This window comes from Thunnus thynnus, chromosome 11, assembly GCF_963924715.1.
Source record: "Thunnus thynnus chromosome 11, fThuThy2.1, whole genome shotgun sequence".
Lineage (NCBI taxonomy): Eukaryota > Metazoa > Chordata > Actinopteri > Scombriformes > Scombridae > Thunnus > Thunnus thynnus.
Genome location: NC_089527.1, coordinates 16194904 through 16215305, shown reverse-complemented (window position 1 = coordinate 16215305; position 20402 = coordinate 16194904). Strand labels below are relative to the sequence as shown.

The following is a 20402-nucleotide window of genomic DNA, read 5'->3' as shown; positions in this document are numbered from 1 at the left end:
TCAGTGTGTAAGCAGCATGTTACTGTTGTAGCTGCTGGAGGTGGAGCTTGTTTCAACTACTTTATATACAGTTAGCTAGTTTAGTCCAGTTGTTCCCAACCTAGGGGTCAGGCCCCTCCAAAGGGCCACCTGATAAATCTGAGGGATTGCGTGATGATTAATGGGAGAGGAAAGAAGAAAAAGCAAAGCTCTGATACACGAATCTGTTTACAGTTTTTGGACTTTTTCTCTGATCTTTGATTTTTGGTGAAATATTGGATCATATGAACATTTATTGAAATGAAACCATGTGAGAAGTTTAGAAGGAGAAATCACTATTTGGTGAAGCTGTTAACAACTCATAGACATGTGAAATGTGACCCTGACTACACTGCTTTTTGTAAGACGTCAAAAACCAAAAAGGTTGGAAACCACTGGTTTCATCTTTAACAATGTGTTGTATTTTAAAAGCTTGTAATATCATCCATTGTGCCAAATCTTCATCAGAAAAGTAACCAAAACTGTCAAATAAATGTAGTGGAGTAGAAAGTACAATATTTCCCTCTGAAATGTTGTGGAGTGGAAGTATAAAGTAGCATAACATGGAAATACTCAAGTAAAGTACAAGTACCTCAGAATTGTACTTAAGCACAGTACTTGAGTAAATGTACTATTTCCACCGCTGAATATGGATAAGGATAAACGTTTAAACAAAATCTTTATATTAAATGTATACCCTCACTTTTCACACCATATAATGTGTGTTTTGTCAATATGTGTTATAGGGTTCGAGGAGCTTCTGCATGTTCGTTTATTTGTATGGGGGGGGGGGGGTTTCAAGCTTAAGAGCGCTGTGCTGCAGTTATGGATTCTGCTTTAAAATGTACCGACTGGAAACTGCATAAAAAACATTTTGAAAAAAAAAAAGTTTTATATTCTCGATTCTGACTGGTGAGGGACCCCAAATGTTTTTTTCCTAGGACATCGAAGTCATAAGCCGCCCTACTCTGCCTCTCATTGGCTAGTACCCTTTGCCTTCGTAGGGTAGATTGGTTAGGTTCAGGTATTAGGTGTGAGATTGGTTATATTGTTAGAATTAAGGTAAGAATATCAGGGTAAGCCAATCAGAGGCGGAGTAGGGCGGGTCATAACTTCGCCGTCCTAGGAAAGGAATATCGTGTACCGGACAACTGTGCAGCAGGTTTTTTTTCAAATTCAGGCGCCATTATTGACCTGTAGCTAGGTAAGAGGACAGTGAAGCTTGTGGGCTTAGCTAAAGAAAAAGAGGACTTCTGAAAACACGTTAGTTAAACACCTGTCTGTTACTGAGCTGCAGAAGCGAAGAGAGGACATGATGCTGCCATGACTGAACAGAAAATTTGAAATTGTGGGGAAGTCAGGGTAAGTGTTTGTGCTACATGTAGCATGATGCTATGCTATTCTCTTTTCTTGTGGGTTGGATTTTAATATGTTAATTTAAGAGAAAACAGTTAAATTGAACAAATATGCCCAGATTTGTGAAACTCCTATCTGTTCACCTAGTTGTATGCTGTCTTCTGAAATTTGAGCATCAGGAACTATACTATTGTACTATTTCTACATACACAAAAAAGTGAGATCAAAATCATTTATGAGTAAACAAAAGACTGCCACTTCATTAGGTACACCTGTGCCAAAAGTGTTCCTAATATTTATTTCATGTATGTTAATGGAGTGGACAAAATATTAGGAACACCATTCAATATAATGCACCCCAGTACACCACTACCACCCACTATGACCTCAGTAATAAACATAAAGTAGAATTATCACTGTTCTGACAATGTCAACAAAAATTGAAAATGTATAAGCTTCGTAAATGTAAAATTTATGGCAGAGCTGTTGTACTGTATTGCATTAGATTGCACAGGTGTACCTGATGAAGTGGCTGGTGAGTGTATACTGTATGGCATTTTGTTGGCAACTAAGTAACACATGTCTTATGGAAAGATTTATTTTACTTTTGTAAAGCCCGAAGATTTAATGTAGTGGTGATGGGTTGCAACCTAGACTGAACAAAAAGTCATGATCAGTATGATACAATCCGAATAACTTTTGTATAAAGTTAAGACACGTAAAAACTTGCAAACCTAGAATTGGTGCAGAAAATAGGAGGCCTGCTGAAATATATAGCTTACCATGAGACTTCAGGTTTATTTCCAATGGCTGAGGCTGTACTACAACCAACTGAAAAGACAGTCATGTTGATCAATAACATGATTATTCTAAATACACACTCATGTTGTGTCTATGGCCTCACTGATCAAACTACATCACTTTCAAGAAGTCTTGAAGACATTCCATCATTGTGAAAAAGACAAACAACAAAGTAATTCCAAGCTCACTAAAATATGTAAAAATATGAAACCAGAATTAGTTTTACCTTTTATTGAATTTCTTTTTTTTTTCAAAAGGTAAGAGGCGATGAAACTAACAAAAATAAGTAATGGTGACAAAGTTCCACAAAATTATTCTACATTTTCATTTTCATAACAAAGTCTTACAGTGGTTGTATTGATCCTCAGTGAGGTGTTATAAAAGTAGGTAAATATAGAAGATTTAACACTTAAGTACTTATATAAACTATAAAAAATCATAGTTATTATATTGTAAAAACATTGCAAAAAATCCTTGATGTTTACATTTTCATTGCAAAGTTATGCAGTGATAAAATTGGCCCTCAGTAATTAGTTATACATGCTCACAACATTGCAAAAAATCTTTGATATTTGCATTTTCATAACAAAGTAAATACAGTGATAAGATTAGCCCTAGGTACTAAGTTGTAGATACAACATTGCAAAAAAATCCTTGATATTTACATTTTCATAACAAAGTTTTATATTGATAAGATTGGCCTCAGTAATTAGTTATACATGCTCACAACATTGCATAAAAATCTTTGATATTTGCATTTTCATAACAAAGTTATACAGTAATAAGATTGGCCTCAGTAATTAGGTATAAATGCTCAAAACATTGCAAAAAAATCTTTGATATTTGCATTTTCATAACAAAGTTATACAGTAATAAGATTGGCCTCAGTAATTAGGTATAAATGCTCAAAACATTGCAAAAAAAATCGCTATTTGCATTTTCATAACAAAGTTAAAAGGGATAAAATTGGCCCTTAGTAGTAAGTTATACATGCTCACAACACAACAAAAAAGTCTTACAGTGGTTGTATTGATCCTCAGTGAGGTGTTATAAAAGTAGGTAAATATAGAAGATTTAACACTTAAGTACTTATATAAACTATAAAAAAAATCAGTTATTATATTGTAAAAACATTGCAAAAAATCCTTGATGTTTACATTTCCATTGCAAAGTTATGCAGTGATAAAATTGGCCCTCAGTAATTAGTTATACATGCTCACAACATTGCAAAAAAATCTTTGATATTTGAATTTTCATAACAAAGTTATACAGTAATAAGATTGGCCTCAGTAATTAGGTATAAATGCTCAAAACGTTGCAAAAAAAAATCGCTATTTGCATTTTCATAACAAAGTTAAAAGGGATAAAATTGGCCCTTAGTAGTAAGTTATACATGCTCACAACATTACAAAAAAGTCTTACAGTGGTTGTATTGATCCTCAGTGAGGTGTTATAAAAGTAGGTAAATATAGAAGATTTAACACTTAAGTACTTATATAAACTATAAAAAAATCATAATTATATTGTAAAAACATTGAAAAAAATCCTTGATGTTTACATTTTCATTGCAAAGTTATGCAGTGATAAAATTGGCCCTCAGTAATTAGTTATACATATTCACAACATTGCAAAAAAATCTTTGATATTTGCATTTTCATAACAAAGTTATACAGTGATAAGATTGGCCCTAGGTACTAAGTTGTAGATACAACATTGCAAAAAAATCCTTGATATTTACATTTTTATAGCAAAGTTTTATATTGATAAGATTGGCCTCAGTAATTAGTTATACATGCTCACAACATTGCAAAAAAATCTTTGATATTTGCATTTTCATAACAAAGTTATACAGTAAAAAGATTGGCCTCAGTAATTAGGTATAAATGCTCAAAACATTGCAAAAAAAATTCGCTATTTGCATTTTCATAACAAAGTTATAAAGTGATAAAATTGGCCCTTGGTAGTAGGTTATACATGCTCACAACATAACAAAAAAATATTTGCATTTTCAGTACCATACACATAATGGCTAGCATTTTTAATAGGTATAAAAATATTGACAACAACATGACTTGTGTTTGCCTTGACTCCCTAATTCACATATGCTTCTACTCTACTGAGAAGCTCAGATGCCTTTTCCACTGCTTGCAATTCATTTTCTGCTTTGAACTGTCCATTTGGAATGTGGGGGAATGGATGACAGTTGGGATATTGAGTCTTTTTGGCGTCCACTCCCAACGTCTTCAGATTGTCCACAATTTGAGGCAGATCTCTCATTTGAGGGTTGTAGAGGGAAACCTCTAAAGCAATGGCTGAGATGGAGCTGCTGCTGGGGTTACCATGTCTTTTATACTGTGCAGCTTTGAGAGACTTTTCCACAGCTTGATGGACTTTGAATAGACACCACTCTGTGCTCCCCCCTCCAGTGTCTTTGTAAGCTGCATTTAGATCACAGCGAGCCTGTGTACACCAGCGCTGGGCCTCCTCTCTGTTTGGCCTCGGGACGTTTTCATGATGGGTCCAAAAGTTGTAGGAACGGTTGCCCCTGAAGAATCGCTCTCGACCACCTCTGTGATACCTGGCCTCTTGATTCCATTGCTGGTAGAAGTCTCTGAAATTTGATCTTCCCCCTGGACAGGATGAGCCAGAAGTTTTGCCTTTGCCTTTGCTGAGCTCATCAATTTGATTCTGCAAGTATTTGAATGCCTCATTGGCGAGCGATTGGCAGTCAAGGTTTTTGTCAGGATGCCATCTAAGATACAGTCGTCTGATAGCTTTATGCTTCTCCTCCTCAGGAAGAGTCCAGATCTCTGCCAAACATTTGTCAATTTCCCTTTTAGCCTCTTCAACAGATGTTGGTGAGGATCTTGTAGATGACGGTTGGGAAGAATTTGGCACAGCTCCTGCTAGTAGCACCAGCTCCATGCAAGAAGTTTCAGCAGGTTTAGGCTTCTTTTCACATTTAAACTGATATAGATCCAAACAACTGACTTCAATTGGCTCATCTTCTCCAATTTCTATTTTGTATCTCCGTGAATATTGTCTAGAATACCCAGGCAGTTCTTCAACAATAACTGCATAAATATACTTGTTGTCAGTCAACATATAGCCAACATATTCCCCCTCTTCAAAGTTATTGAGGATGTTCATGTCTAAGGAATCATGCCATTCTTCTGGAATATTTGTCCCAGGGGCAGGAGAATTGAGAGGGGAGGTTTCTGTTTCAGCACTGTCATGGATCCCATTCTTAGCCAGAGTTTTCTGAACATCTTGCAGATTGTCACACATGAGAAGTTGTCCAAGGACTGGAAGGTGACATGCCTCAATTCTGTGGCCTAAAAGAGCATTAATCACCTTCGTCAATATCATGTTAACTTCATTTATCACCTTAAAAGCTGTTTCCTCATTGTGTTTTAGGTAAAAGGTGCAACCTGTTTGCCCTTGTTTGGCGTAAACGTCAGTTTCAGCAGCAGTATTTTTTAGTGGCTGTTTCTCCAGCCAAAGCTCTGTTTCTAAGCTTTCGCAGCAGATAATCTGAATACTGCCAAAAGTCTTTTCACACATTTCAGTGGCAACTTCTTGTGTTATTTTTCCCTGAGACTGCTCTCTAATAAGACAGACTAGTCCATGACGAAATGCTCTTGAAGACAGATGTTGATCAAAAAATCCACTAAATTCACAGTTAGTTTGCTCACAAAGCTGCATGTGTGATTCCACGATTTTCTCCTCAGTGAACTTAGACAGCATTTTAGGCTGAAATTTTGGAGGCAGCAGTTGCAGCAATCGATGATGTTCATAAGTGTCTATACCCAAATGACATTCACTGAGTTTCTGAAGCAACAGGAACTCATCCTTCAGTGCTTCTTCTAACCTTTTAGTCTCAAATGTTGTGTCATTGTAGTAGAGTGTGCATGATGGGTTTAATTTACCATTTACTGCAGGAAGATATAGAGTCTTCACATCAACAAGGGACTGGCTTCCATGAGTTTTAATTAAATCAAACAACTGCTTAACAGCTCGTTTAACAGTTATCTGTTGGTTTGGGTTTAGTTGTGGTTTAGAACAGGAATCAGCATAAACTGCTGCCAGAACATTACAGTACTGCTCTGCAGTAGGTTCCTCCTTTACACCAATTTTCTTGAAGAAATCTGCAAACATGACATCCTTTGGAGGAATTCTGTACAAGTAGGGTCTGAACTCAAGGTCATGGGGCAGTGAAAGAGATGTATTATCAGTCCTCACAAGTTTTGTGTCTTTTTCAACCAGCACAACTGGGAGACCATCCAGTGGTTGGCTTTGAAACCCATTTGTTTGCAAGTAGGCGTAAGAACTTCGAAACACATCTGCACGGGTTTTGATCAAGTTCTCACTATCACAAGGTGACTGACAGATGTTGCTTATGTTTCTGGTTACACACTGTGGAGGTGGTTGTTCAAGAGCTCCTGCATTTTTCATTTTTTTCAGAACTTTCTCTGACTTATAAACTGGCACATGGATAATTGCCATTACAGACCAAATCAATTCTTGATGCTTAGGATCGCTTTCCATCAAAGAGCCTCTGATTTTAACAGCAGTTGTCTCAGTGGCGAATGGTTGGTGATATTTGCACAATTCATTTTTGATTTTCACAGGAAAAATGAACTTGATGTCGGCTATGGTCTCCAGCAAATTTTCCTCTTTGTTTTTGTCATTACTTGCAATATTCAAGGCTGTTTTGAAAAGTAATGATGATTTATGTTTCAACTTGTCAAGTGGACTGTTTCCTTTTGCTTCTACTTCTAACTGATGTGCAAATTTTATTATGTCGTCTTTTGTCACAACATGCTTCAGTCCAAGTTCTCTGAGTAACTCTTTTGGTTGTGTTGTTTGCGGACTTTTTTCACACACCTCAGTCCAAAATCTCTCGGGCACAAATCTTTCTTGTGACAACATTGCCTTGTACAACACAACACTCTCATCGAAGTAGTATGATGCCATCTCCAATGTGCCCTGAGAGTTGCGGATCAATTTCACCGTCTTCATTGAGGAGATGATTTTGTCCTTATGTTGATGATAATTGAAATCATGTTGTAGTGACACTAACAGTATGAAGCAATGAAGCTTCTGTCTCTCTGTGAGATTGTGTACAGTGGGCAGAATGAACTGCATGAAATACTCCAGGTCAGTCAGGATTTGGATTTTCAATGTTTCTGATGCACTGTTGTTCAAAGGATTGTATTTGAGAAAAATGCTGTCACTGTCAGGCAGGGTGAACAAGTCTGGAAATCTATCCATTGAAGGTGTACTCATGTTGAGGATAAATACCCCTTTAGGTCCATCAATCCTCACTCGCTCACCATGTATTGTTTCAAATAATGGCAAGGATTTGAGCTTCCTTTGATACTCTTGAATGTCTTTGGTTTTGGATACTCCAGACTGCAGGAAGTTCTGAAGCTCTTTCATCTCTTCAGTGGAAAGCTGGGAAAACTCTGAGTGGTTAATGTTGAAAACTTGGTCCAACACAGAATATTTATCATTCACATCCATAAGTTCAGGGTATAGAAGTGAACGTGTCTGTCGGTCCATGTCAATGAAGAATGCACCGTCAAGCTTCATAAAACCAAGTTTAAACAGGATGCCTGATATGTCCTTTTCTGAGGCAACCTGAATCACGCTTGGCATGTGTTTCATTGTTTGCAGCAAGTGCTTGTTGTTTAACCTTGGACACACAACAGGTAAAATACAGCAGTCATTGAAGAGCTGCCTCACAGCACTTAATGTAAGACTTTGTTTATCATCAGTAGATGGTTCAGATTTAATCTGACTTGTGAGGAACATCCAAAGTGATTTAAGCCACTTTGACATTTCTTCGTTTGGCACACGAAGACCACTGTGGGGATCAACTTCACAGTTTTGAAGAAGACGCTGAATTACAGGTTTCAAATAGTTGGCTGCACTGGGAACTGTCACATTGTTGACAAGGTTGAATCTTAGTAGAACTTTCATCTGGTCTTCGTTAGTTTCATAATCTGCAAATTGGTCCTCGTAGTCAATGAACAGATTGTCATATCTTGAGATCTGCTTTGGAGATTTGGAGTTAAATGCTCTCAAAACTTTATCTCTTGTGAGAAGAAGAGGAAGCCCATCAAGTAAATTGGAATTGTCCTTGGTGACCTTTTTCAGTTCAAGATCTTTTAAGCAGAAATTCAAGAGCTTTGAGCATCGCTTTTGATCTCTGATCAGAGTGGCAGTTATGGGCAGGGGTAAACCCTCATGTGTTTGCGTTGGGTCATTGAGGGGTTTTGTTCTCAGAAAAGTCTGCACAGTTGAAGGACTCACATCTTTCACTTCAATGCCAGCAGTTTTGAAACCAGTCCATATCTTTTGCATGGAAAAAGGAACCAATTTCATTCCAAGGTCTTCCAAAATGGAATTAATTTGATCACCTAATGAGTGTGTCAGGTAAGGTGCCTTAGTTGATTCAGTTTCTCTGATGTCACACCAGTCAAAAGAGTACTCTTTAATTAATCGTTCTGCAATTACACGTGTTGAGTTCCTCAACACTGGAATCACATTAAGGCCTCTTTCTTTGATTGATCTGTATACCTCATGTATCATTTCATGCCACTCTTGACCAACATCTTTGGACACAGTTGGCCAAAAACACAAGTATGAGCTACTGAAAAATGACTCAATGCGCGCAGGAGAGACTTTCTTTTCTGCAATGCTACGGCTGATGTAATGAAGGAGATCTGCATACAGTGGAGCTATGACTTTCTGTTTCAAAGATTCATTCCAGTTAGATTTCAGACTTTGGCCATCTTCTCTCCAAAGGCTTCTCCTGGCGGAATCTACCTCAAAGTTTCCATTGATGTGCACTGGCAGTCCAGTTTTCCCAGGCAGAGGAAGTGAACAAAAGGCTACTCCATTAAAAGGACTGGATGGTGCTAGATTTAAAGTGTTACTGATATTTGACCTCACAGACGCTGCTATTGCAGCTTGGGGAAGTTTGTCTGACAGTTTTATTTCTCTTCCACCACTGTCTTTGAATGTGCCAAACTGTTCTGCAATGATCCATTTACTTCCTTTTTTATCTGAGGTGGAAATTATGGTTCCATAAATGGCTGTGTGTGTGTTTGTTGGTTTGTCAGATTGTAAAGCATTTTGTAGAAGCTTCACAAAAGCATCTCTTTTTTCTCTGTTCGTCTGTGGTAGAGTCTTTTCAACCACAAAGATGCTTTTGAGTTTCCCTGAATGTTCATTGATTTCATGGACTTGTATTTTGCAGATGTTTCTCAGAAACAGAATTAGTCCTTCGGGATCTTCAGCGAGGGCAGAGCAGAGTTCTTTCATGTCACGTTCAGTGACTCCCTGTTGGGATATTTTAGAGCTGTCTGCCATGGTATCCAACCTTAGAGGTAATCTGAACATAGTGCCGTTTTCAAGAGTAAATTCGTCTGGAAGAAAGGATTTGTAGACATCCATATACATATCCTTGAAAGTGCCATCTAGTTTATAACCAATTCCAGAAGATGATTTTCCTGAATGATGTTCAATGTAATTTTGATTGGGATCTGAAATGCAGAGTAATTTATCTCCAGTGAGGATTGAAGGGCAGTCAGTCAGATGGTAAACAGAGTTGAATCCAACTCCGTATTTTCCTATCTTCCCTGGAGAGTTGTGCTTTCCTCCTTCTCCCAGCTGTTGAATGCCATCCAGGTCAGCCTCAGAAAAGACTTTGTTGTTGAACACACACAGTGCTGGACCCTGCAAATCGTTCCATTTCTCACCAAATGTTTTTTCGGTGCCATGCTGTCGTTTGTCCCAAACAAAGTGAATTTCTGTTGCTTCTGCATCATCAGCATTTTGAATAAGCTCTTTAAGGATATCCTTCTTTGAAGGATAGGCTGAAATTATGTTTTTAATTCGAACAGTTAGTTGCTCCTGCTGTTCAAACTCAAAGGCAAATGGTGAGATGTTCTCAGCTACATGGTTTTGCAGAGTACGATGCCTGGTTGTTTTGATCCCAAAATGGAGGGCCATAACACGTGGGATATTCTCATGGCATAATGTGATGCCTGAACTGATTGGCATCCATGGGCTGTCATTAAAAAAAAGCTTGCTTGCAGATTGTAAAACACCTTGTTCATTGGGTATGAGACAGTCACTCGTTTTCTCCCCTGCATCATATATGCCTCTGTTCAGAATTGTGAGGCAAATAGTGAGATCACTCTTTGGCAGGGGCTTGTTTCCATGTTTAATGTGCAATTCCTGGAGCACAGTCAGATACTGAGTGAGTGTAAAGTTTTTTTCAAGACGTACACTTTCCCAGAGATTCCTGAAACCAGTGAAGGCAGGTGGAAGTACATGGAGATAGGGTTTTGCTTCAAATTGTTCTTTTTCAGCTACACGGTTCACATTTACAAATGCATTGCCAACAAGAATGAATGGGAATGAATTTGCTCTCTGTGAAATGAAAGTGGAATTTCCAGAAACACAGAGCCATTGATCCAGAAACTTGTAGCATTCATAGGCTATTTTGTGAAGCATGGATTTGTCAGTGGATTGAGATTGCATATGTGCTTCTTGCAGCTGCTGAAGCACCATCTCAGGCCCTGGACTGTCATGAACCCCCAAAATTTGTAGGAGTGTATCAGTGTTATGTATCTTCAGATTGAAATGATCCAGGACAGGTTGTGTCATGTTGACAAGTAGGGAGCATTTGTCACTAAAAACATCAGTGGGCTTTCTAAGCATTACCTGTCTTTCCATTTTTGTATCACTGGGGGGAAATGCTGGCAGAAATTCTGTCATCCTCAGTGTTTCCCAGTGATGGGAATCTTTTTTGTACATGTGATTCTTCATAAGTTCAAGAAGGCATTTCAGATGCCCATATGCTTTCATTTTGTCAGTGCTCCAGGTTTTGTTGATTGTGCCTGCTTTCTCGGTGATGTCCTCTAATGGGAGATCGTCACTTGCCATTCCAAGCTCCAATAAGCGTTGAATCCTTTTGGGGGAGCAAAAGTCCTTTTTGGTACCGCAAAGCAATCGTCTCTCTTCTTGTTCAAAAAGACAGGCCACTTTCCCTGAGGGATTCACAAGTTTCTTGATATACTGGAGCCGTCTGCCTGTTGTAGGGATGCATGGATGGGAGACCAGTAGATTGTCAATTTCTTTAATATTAAGGTCAATAGCATGCAGCACAAGAGTATCTCTACTCTTAGGGTCCATGGTAGCAAGGTTGTTAAACACCGCTTCTTGATAAAACTTCTCCCAGTTCCATGTTCTATTCTGTAGAACCTTTTCAAGGCCAGCTTGTTTGAAGCTATTTCTCAACCATAGTGGAAGAGGAACAACATGGTACGGTGTTTTTACATGTTTTTGGGAAACCTGCATTGCAAGCATGCTGATGTTTTTATCCTCCTCAATGCTCTCATGCAAAAATATGGCATTGTTCATTGAGCACCAGTGTTTTCCATCGCTGAAGAGCTCTGGAGCAATAGAGTGTTGGGCAATGGTGGAGTAAAATGCGTCAACTAAAGGTTTGAAATTTTCACTCACTTTCTCCCTATTGGGCCAAAAGTTGTGGTAACAGTAACTGTCCAATTGCTCATTTTCAGACATTTTCTTTAGTGCCAAGAGTGCAGTAACATATGCTGTCACTACAGGATCTTGAAGAAGAGCTTTGTTCCACTCAAGTTTCACTCCACTCTCCCACAAACCTTTTCGATTGCTTGTCACAGCAAATGTTCCATTTACATTGACTGGGAGACCTGTGGAAATGGAAAGAGGAAGGAAGCAAAATGCCTGTCCGACAAGTTCAGAGTGTAATGTGGCCAATTTCCCAGTCTCTGGATCATTTAGCAAAGGCACAGCAACCCCCCCGATGGGCAAAGAGAACTTTGTCTGCTTGTTTTCATCAAGGTATATTTTCAAAGACTGATGTGTCCCAAAGCAGTTGTACAGGAGCCAGGACTGAACTTCATTTACACCAGATTGCTGACTGGTTATTTGGACAATGTTAACTGTGCAGCAGTCAATTATCCCTTTGCATTTTTCATCATGTTTCATCAGTAATTTCTCAGCTTGACTCTGCTTTGAAACACAAGTTTCATTGGGAATTCTCATTGTACTCACGGTGGTTTTGGAGACAGTGAAGAGGGTCTCCATTTCTTCATCTCTTGGTGGAGTTGATGCATTGTTTGAGATCTTTTGTAGAGATAATGTGTTGATGTTCTTAAGAAAAAGCAGGTGAGTTTGTGAGTTGTTAGTTAAGTGCTGTTGAAAAGTGATGATATTGTCGTTGTGATACACCTTTGTGCTGATCTCTGACTTGGAAGCCTCTTCTTTAGTTCGGAAAGGTAGTTTGATCAGAGTGCCTTGATAGGGTGGAGGTGGACTTTGTTTGGTGAAATTGCAATCAAAAATGCGTTCATATGGCCCGAATTGACCTGGGAAACAACGAAAATGTCGCTGTTGGGAGAGGTCCAGCTTGATTCCAGGATTTGTTTTGTGTTTGATGTGCTTCTTAAGGTGAGTTACATTTGGATCAAGTATGAGAAGTCTGTTTCCACTGAGGATGGATGGGACATCTGTCACATGATACACAGTATTGAATCCGAGTCCAAACTTTCCAATTTTTTCCACCTTGTTTTCCTTTGAGGCAGCACCAACTCTGACAATATTTTCCCAATCCTCAGCTGTGAACTGCTTATTATTAAATGCCCAAAGACAAGGTCCCTGACAGAGTGCCATGCCAGGATCAATGAGACTTTCAGGGGTGTCTTTGTGCACTCTAAAATCCACTAAGAATTTACAGGCCTCTGCTCCAGCATCCTCTGCATTTTGAATGAGCTCTTTGAAGATGTCATTTTCTTCGTCATACTCTTTAAGAATGTTTTTAATCCTCATTGTTATTGGTTCAGATTGTCCACACTGTTCAATTCCCACTAACTCTGGATCGAGGATGTGGGTACTGAGGAGTCGGATGTTGAGCCAATCTGCTGTCGCTCTTGGTATTTCCTCATGTATGACATGGATTTCCTCCTGGCTGTACTGAAGCTCTTCCAAACCTTTTCTGCTTACGTCACAGAATACTGTTGCTGACAGTGGTTTGAGGGTAAACTGGCCACCCTCTATGATGACTGGCACTGGGATGTCGTCCTGAACTGTCTTCTTCTCTCTTGACAGCCAGTTAAGAATTTCTATTGAGACTTTTATCTCAGAGGAACTTGCCAATGGCTGTTGCCTTCCCTCAATGGTTTTCTTGATGAAATGAAGAATGCCAACAATTTCTTGATCGGAAAGTGATGTTCTCAGGCCAAACTCACAGAGCAGCTTCTTGTAAGGCAAAAATTCTTCTGGCACCTTTCCAATGTAAGAGCTCAGATCTAGACCACGTGGGTAGTCTAGAACCAAATCCTGTGGCGCAACAAACTGGTTGTGGCTCCACAGCCAGCATTTGTCCTTGCTCACCACTTTAGCAAATACAGAGATGTGATCTTGCATGTGTTTGTAAATGCAATGCAACTTCCTTTTCAAATCCACATTTGTGTCAGGATCGGCTATTTGCTGTGCTTTTGATATCAAGGCTGATAAATTCTCAATCACTTTTCCAGGTGGGGGCAGGCATTTGAGACCAAGTTTATCGCTTATTCTGTCACTGAGCTTTCCCACTAGAGGCATCACATGCCCAACAATATCCTCATACATAGAGTGTCTCATTTCATCTGGGCAGAAGAAACAATCATTGTCATTACCAGGTTTAGCACAAGGGATCCATTTTAGCATTTTGAGGCGATTGAGCTGTTCATGAGAAAACTTGAACAGTAGATCGTTAGCATCCAGCATTTTCAAGAGCACCTGAACTCTTTTGAGAGCCTCGGTTTGAGAGTCAACATGGAGTTTGTCAATCTGTGTGGCAGCATGCAACAAGTGCCCAGGTGACACATCTACTTCTTTATTTATCAACCCAAGATCTGTTAGGCTTTCAAGCATCTGTGATGTCTGGGCATATAAAGGTGGGGGGAAGAGATCCGACTCAAAAATGACTTTGAAAGCTTGATTTCTTGGATCAAAAAAGCTTGAGGTCTTTTTCATCTCTCCATTCACTTCAATGAAACTCAAGTCCTTACATCTGCGTTTCAAGGTCTGATTTTGAGAGAAAATCATATGACCATGCTGTAAAATCCAAGTCATTACTTTTTTAGTGTTCTCTTTGCTGCAAGCCCCCTTCTCAACACTGTCAACGAGGAGATTAGCTGCTTGAACTGCATCCAAGAGATTAACTTTGAGCAGCTGTAATAGTCTGCGATCAGCCTCAGTAGCACACTGCACAACTGAATCAGGCATGGGGAGCTCTTTTGGTATGGTTAGACCAGAACCTAAAAGCACAGCCTGTTTTGATTGAGCTGCAACATACGATCCTTTCATGGTTTGGAACAGAGGCAACTTTGAGAGTAAATCCTTCTCAGTGCCTGAGAGAGAATCCAGACGAGAGAGATAATCTTTCAGTTCTTCTCGTGCTCTGTGATTGGCACTCTGGAGTTCACTGATGAGATGCTGAGAATCTAAATTCATCAGGACTTTCATGACACTCCTTGGAGATGGGCACAGCACATAAGAGTCTAGGTCTTCGTGTTTGAGCCACTCATTTCCTCTCACCACTTTGCCGTCAAATTTGTTTACTAACTGAGCTATTTGTTCTGGCAAGCTAATCTGTTTACTTTTCTGAAAAATGAGGGTGGTTTTCTGTTGTACTCTTGCTAGTAATACAGGCTGACTGACAGACAGGGGACTGACTGGTATTAATGGCATTCCAGTGAAACCACTTAACTCTTTGAAGTGAGTGTTGAGAAATTTCCAGAATTGTTGGAGCCAGTCTAAAGGTGGATGCTGACTGTTGCTGATGTCCCAGGTAACAACCCCCGTCCTTGTTGGCTTCCAGTCCTCTGGCAAATACCTCTTTGTATATTCTTTCACCTGGTCTGCATCAATGTTGACTACCTTGAATATTTCTGTAAAATATATGTATGTAGTATGAAAAACATGCAGACGACAGATACAAATAACTTTTAAAACACTGTTTTCTACAAAATGTCATTCTTACTTTCTCTGGCCAGTTGTTTCAGGTGGGCACTGCAGGCTGGACTGAGATCATCTGGGATGAAGAGGTGTTTGCAACATGGCAGCAAGGATCTGCACAGAAGATATGTTTGTTCATTGTTCATGTAAAACAATAACATGAGCCACATCTGTGGCATCTGTGTGTTTGGGTGTTTTGCCCTGGTACCATCACACCTGCAACATTTATTTTTGCATAGTTAAAGTTGCAAAACTGGTTTATAAACACAATGGTTTCATTCAGAATTGGCCAAATGTTAGTTTGTTTATTAGTTGGTCTCTTTCATTAGTTACTTAACATTTTAGAACTTGCTACAAAAGCAACATCAGTAGAAAATATCAATGCCATTATCCATTTAGTCATCATGTATTTATGAAGCGGACATTACTGTTGCTTATAGTCTGTAGTGGACTAATGGGACAGAATGAGCATAAACCACATGGTTTGGCCTGTATTTTGCTTACTATCTTGTCAATAGCAAGTATATAGTAATAGTGTGTATGGTTGACAATCAGTTAGGCTTCATGTTCCATCAAAGGGCTCACTTCTAGCAGTAAGATATTTTTATATGTAGAGTGTGAAGCCAAAAATTAAAACCTTACCTTGGAAATTCATTGCTGTCAATTAAAGCGGTGTCCTCCTCTCTGTTTGTGAAAGATCTGAAAGAGCCATCGCTGAGTGGAAGCAGCAGAAGACCCTGGAGCTCTCTGTATTTTCCATCACTCAAAATATATTCCAGAAGACAGAGTTTGTCTTCTTTAGAGAGGTTATGCATGCCAGTCCTGTGGAGAATGTCCTTGAGGAAAGCTGGAGTCACATGTCTTAGGGTCTCGGGGTGTGGATAGGCCTCATTTATAGCGCTTGCAATACTATCTGGTAAAGTGACAAGATTTTCTCCACAGGAAATCACAGTCCTTTTAATGGCAGCCAATACGTCAGGGCTCGTTGGACCATTACAGGGGAACACAGCTTCAGATGGAGAGATAAACTTTCTTTCATCTTCGGCAAGAGAGAGGACAGCCACGTTTTCTCTAAATAAGTGATGGAGAACATCTAGAGCAATGACATACCATTTGTCTTTGTGCTGTATCTGAGCAATATCGGGCCACAGATCATACACAGAAGAGACTTTAAGAATACCTTCTCGGGCAAGTTTGATAGCATCTTGAATGATCATGAGGTAAGCCTGTGGGAGCACCTCCTTCATCAGCAATTCATTCCACACAGCATGTTCGTCATGTTTCTGGTCTTCTTCTTGCCACTTGATGTATCTTCTGTTGTCTGTGAGACCAAAGCACGCATTGACATAAACTGGGAGTCCTGTCTTGTTGGATTCATTGTTTGGGAGGGGGAGAAAGCAGCTCAGTCTACTCTCACTACAGTCTCTCTTCACACCACAAGGGAATGCCAAGTCAACCTGAGGGAAAAAGCTCAGCTTTTTTGCAAGTGAATCGATTTTTTCCACATTTCCCTCTTTCATGGTGCATGTAGTCAAAAGCCACTTTGTTTCTTTGTGGTCTTCTGAGTTGAGGGTTATTAGTTTGAATCTTGTCGAACCCTCTCTGATTGTATTGTCTTCTGATTCCAAAATCACATCTGTGGGGACTGAGGATTTCACTTCAAGTCTGATGTTAACGGAACCATCTACGCTAATGTGTATCAAGGACACGGTGGTCACATGTTTCAGGAACAGGAGGCTTAAGTCTGCATCTGCAATGAAGCTATCAAAAAGCTGAACAACCCTATCAGAGTCATATAGATTATCTGAGATGTCTGATGCCTCATTGCGCAAGGGGAATCTGAAAATCGTCCCGTTGAAGTGCTGATCCTCCATGATGACTTTTGACCACTCTTGTCTGCTTACATGTGAAAGAATATCTTGAAAGGGTTTGAACTGATCATGCATTTTCATCAGAGCTTCTTGGTCTTCTTCATCCTTTAAAGACCACAGAAAACCTCCTTCTCTTTCCCCAAATACTTTTTCTTGGGGGTCCATCAAGCCAAGGTGCCCTGAACTAAAGATACCTGGCACATCTGTGAATAGAGCGGAACAGAGTTTATCCCATTATTGAACTACGCATTCTATGTTCGCTAAACACTAAGAATTGTACTGAGACTTTTAGGAATATATGTGTGGCAACTATGCATAGTTTTACCTGTTATGTGGTAAACAGAGTTGAAGCCAATCCCAAACCTCCCAACTTTGTTTGGGTCATTGCGCTTGACACTCCTCCCTGAAGTCTGAATTCCTTTCCAGTCATCATCAGTGAATGCTGCATTGTTGTAGGCATAGAGAGCAGGACCTTTGCAAAAATAAGAAGACAAGACTGACTGGTTAAATAACAAGACTTTTACCAAAGAAATTAGGTAAATGCATCAATGTGTTGCTCATTCACCCCCTATGTTCTCTCTGTACCTTCTTGCTTATTTTGAGGTATATCCCATATCCCAGCATACACTGAGCGAGATAAAAATGCTCAAGATTCTTAGGTTGTGAACATATAATCAGCAGACATGAGGCAATTTATGTCAGACATTGCTTTATCTCTGATGTAAGGTGTCAGTATTGTACAGGTACACTTAAGTCCCTTAAGCAAAAATATAGTAATGTTAGGGTCTATCAGTCCCTGGGAAAGTGTTATGTAGAGATATATAAGTGTTCATGTCAAATGGAACCGGTAACATAAGCTTTGCAGACTGCCTTACATCTGCTACATATGCATGATTAACATATCAGAATTGAATGCCATCCTATCAAGTGATCATGAGAACCAAGTTTCTGTTGGGTCGCCAGGAAACAAAGTCTGTTATTGCCAAGATCACAAAATAAGATTTTTTTTCCAATGAGAAAAAACATTACAAAATGCCCTCCCTGCCAACTATGCTTAGGAAACCCCCACAAAAAAGCAGAACATACAAACTCCAAACAGAAGGGACCAGAGTGGACATTTGAGCACTGGACCTTCTTGCTGGGACGCTAAAAAACTGAGTCACTGTCTGTGCCACCCTCTATTTGCTCTATTTGTATTTTATTGATGTACTGTGCATTTAATGACTGATGCTAATAACAACCCTAGAACATCGATATTCTCTGAACATCATGCATACCTTGGTATTTTCCCAGTTCATCGGTCCAAAGGCTCTCAGTCCCATAGCTTCTCTCATCATGAATGAAAACCACTTCTGTGGCTTGAGCATCATCTGCATTTTGAATCAGCTCCTGTTGACAAATGAAAAATTTAACTATTTGCAGACCAGAGCTAACACATTTAAGGATTCCTACATTCATCTGCAGTAGTACCACTGCGCCAAGCTGCAAATCTGAGCTACAAATATTGATTATAGTTGGCCTTTTATTTAAACTAAAATTACAGTGATAAATTGATAGACAATATACATGTAGTTACCAGTTTATTCAGTACACGTACAGAAGCTAAATATAATGAAATCCAATACAAAAGCTCTGCAATGAATCCTAGCTTTATGTTGTTGTTCAGTTTTGCATCAGAGAGGTGTTGATTCAATTGTATGGTAATTTTGGAGGCAGCAGTTTGACTATACTATTGGCATAAATGGGGTTACTTAGCGTATTGTCAAATACAAGAGAATACCAATGTATGACTAAAATGAAGCATGATTTTCTTGTTTGTAAAGGTACAGCAGTAGGTATTTTCACTGAAGACATCTTGACATGTCACAGTAAGAAAAGCACAGGTTTAGATCATTATCGAAGTCTAAATTCCATTCAGCTGTTTTGGTATTGGCATGCTGGCTCACCGTCATTACTTGATGGGACAGTTGATTAGAATGAAGCCATCGTTAGTGTGCTTTTCCTACTCTGACAAGTTAAAATGTCTGTTATGAAAAAGGCCTATGGAATATGCACCTAATTATATATTTTCAAGGTTAGAAAAATATGTTATATATTAATGTATTAATCTCTCTCTCTCTCTCTCTCTCTCTCTCTCTCTCTCTCTCTCTCTCTCTCTCTATATATATATATATATATTACCCCATGATGGGGTAGGTACACTGATTTCACTTATCTGTTTTGAAACTCCAGTTCAGTGCCCCAGAAAATGACCAAAATAATTTATTTCACAAATGCCTTTATAAAAATACTAAGGACACTATATCACAAAGCCAATATCTGGATTTATAAAGAGAATATTTATAAGCAAGATTTTTTCACCATAACCAAAAACAAGGCATTTTGACACACAAACAGCTCTCAAAGAAAAACAAATTAACAGAGGAAACTTCTAAGAGGTAATAAAATTACCTGTTTTTAGGATTCATGTATCAACTAAAATATGAAATGTTATGTAAAGTATTTATTATAAACAGTATTTGACAAAAGAGCATTTTACTCACCTTCAAAATCTGTCCACCATCTGGATATCGACGTAGAACATCTTTCAGGTAGTCAATGAAGGGCGGTGCTGTTGCCCCGAAGGAAGCTCTGAACAAAACAAACAAACAACAAACAAAGCAGAATAACAGATTGAGAAAACTAGAGTCAAAATTTTAATTATTACAGGGCAAATGTATGAACAACCAATCAAAGGACCAGATTTATGTTCAACTAGTACATTTTACTTACATGTAGCTTGTGCATAAATTAGATAGTACCTAGTATTTCCTTATTGGTCAAGAAAGACTTGGTTGGTCTTTCTTAAATAAATATATACTTGTGGCAGGATGTTCACAAGTATGTCACACTTTATGTGACTTTGCCTTCACAAGGAATTAAAAAAAGACTCTTGCTCCACCTAATGTCCACTTATAAAACATGACCGGTATGAATATGAATTCTTAATCTTACAGTGTTAAGGCAACTAGTTACAAATGGTGGAATTATTATATTTAGTTAATTATATGTGTTTTTGATTCATTGAGTTGTGTTCATAAGACAGGCTCGACACACACAGTTGTAATGACAACAACATGAAATCACAATACTAACAAATGATTATAGGACATCATTTTGGCCTTAACATTTACTGAGTTGATTAGCACTCGGGAAAATACATTAAATGGAGAAAATAAGGGGGATCTTAACCCACTTTAAATTTCTGTTACAGTAGTTGAATATTATATATTAACAATTCCACTGTTACATAAT

General features: G+C 38.8%; 2 protein-coding genes across 3 annotated transcripts in view; one reads left to right on the top strand and one right to left on the bottom strand.

The window, feature by feature from the left end:
* Window positions 1-1191: 1191 nt before the first annotated feature.
* LOC137192568 (zinc finger protein 436) overlaps window positions 1192-20402 on the top strand; it is a 26126-nt gene continuing 6915 nt past the window's right edge. The window contains exon 1 of the mRNA XM_067603357.1: window positions 1192-1380. The gene's annotated coding sequence lies outside the window, so the exon portion shown is untranslated. The remainder of the gene's footprint in view (window positions 1381-20402) is intronic.
* The window catches only part of sacs2 (sacsin molecular chaperone 2), a 22493-nt gene continuing 4482 nt past the window's right edge, over window positions 2392-20402 (bottom strand). For both annotated transcript variants that reach the window (XM_067603353.1, XM_067603354.1), the window contains 6 exons: window positions 19652-19739; window positions 18386-18497; window positions 17434-17580; window positions 15880-17311; window positions 15263-15351; window positions 2392-15170 (listed from right to left, as the gene is read on the bottom strand). In XM_067603353.1, the coding sequence (XP_067459454.1) occupies window positions 4267-15170; window positions 15263-15351; window positions 15880-17311; window positions 17434-17580; window positions 18386-18497; window positions 19652-19739 (12772 nt within the window). In that variant the 3' untranslated portion in view covers window positions 2392-4266. The remainder of the gene's footprint in view (window positions 15171-15262; window positions 15352-15879; window positions 17312-17433; window positions 17581-18385; window positions 18498-19651; window positions 19740-20402) is intronic.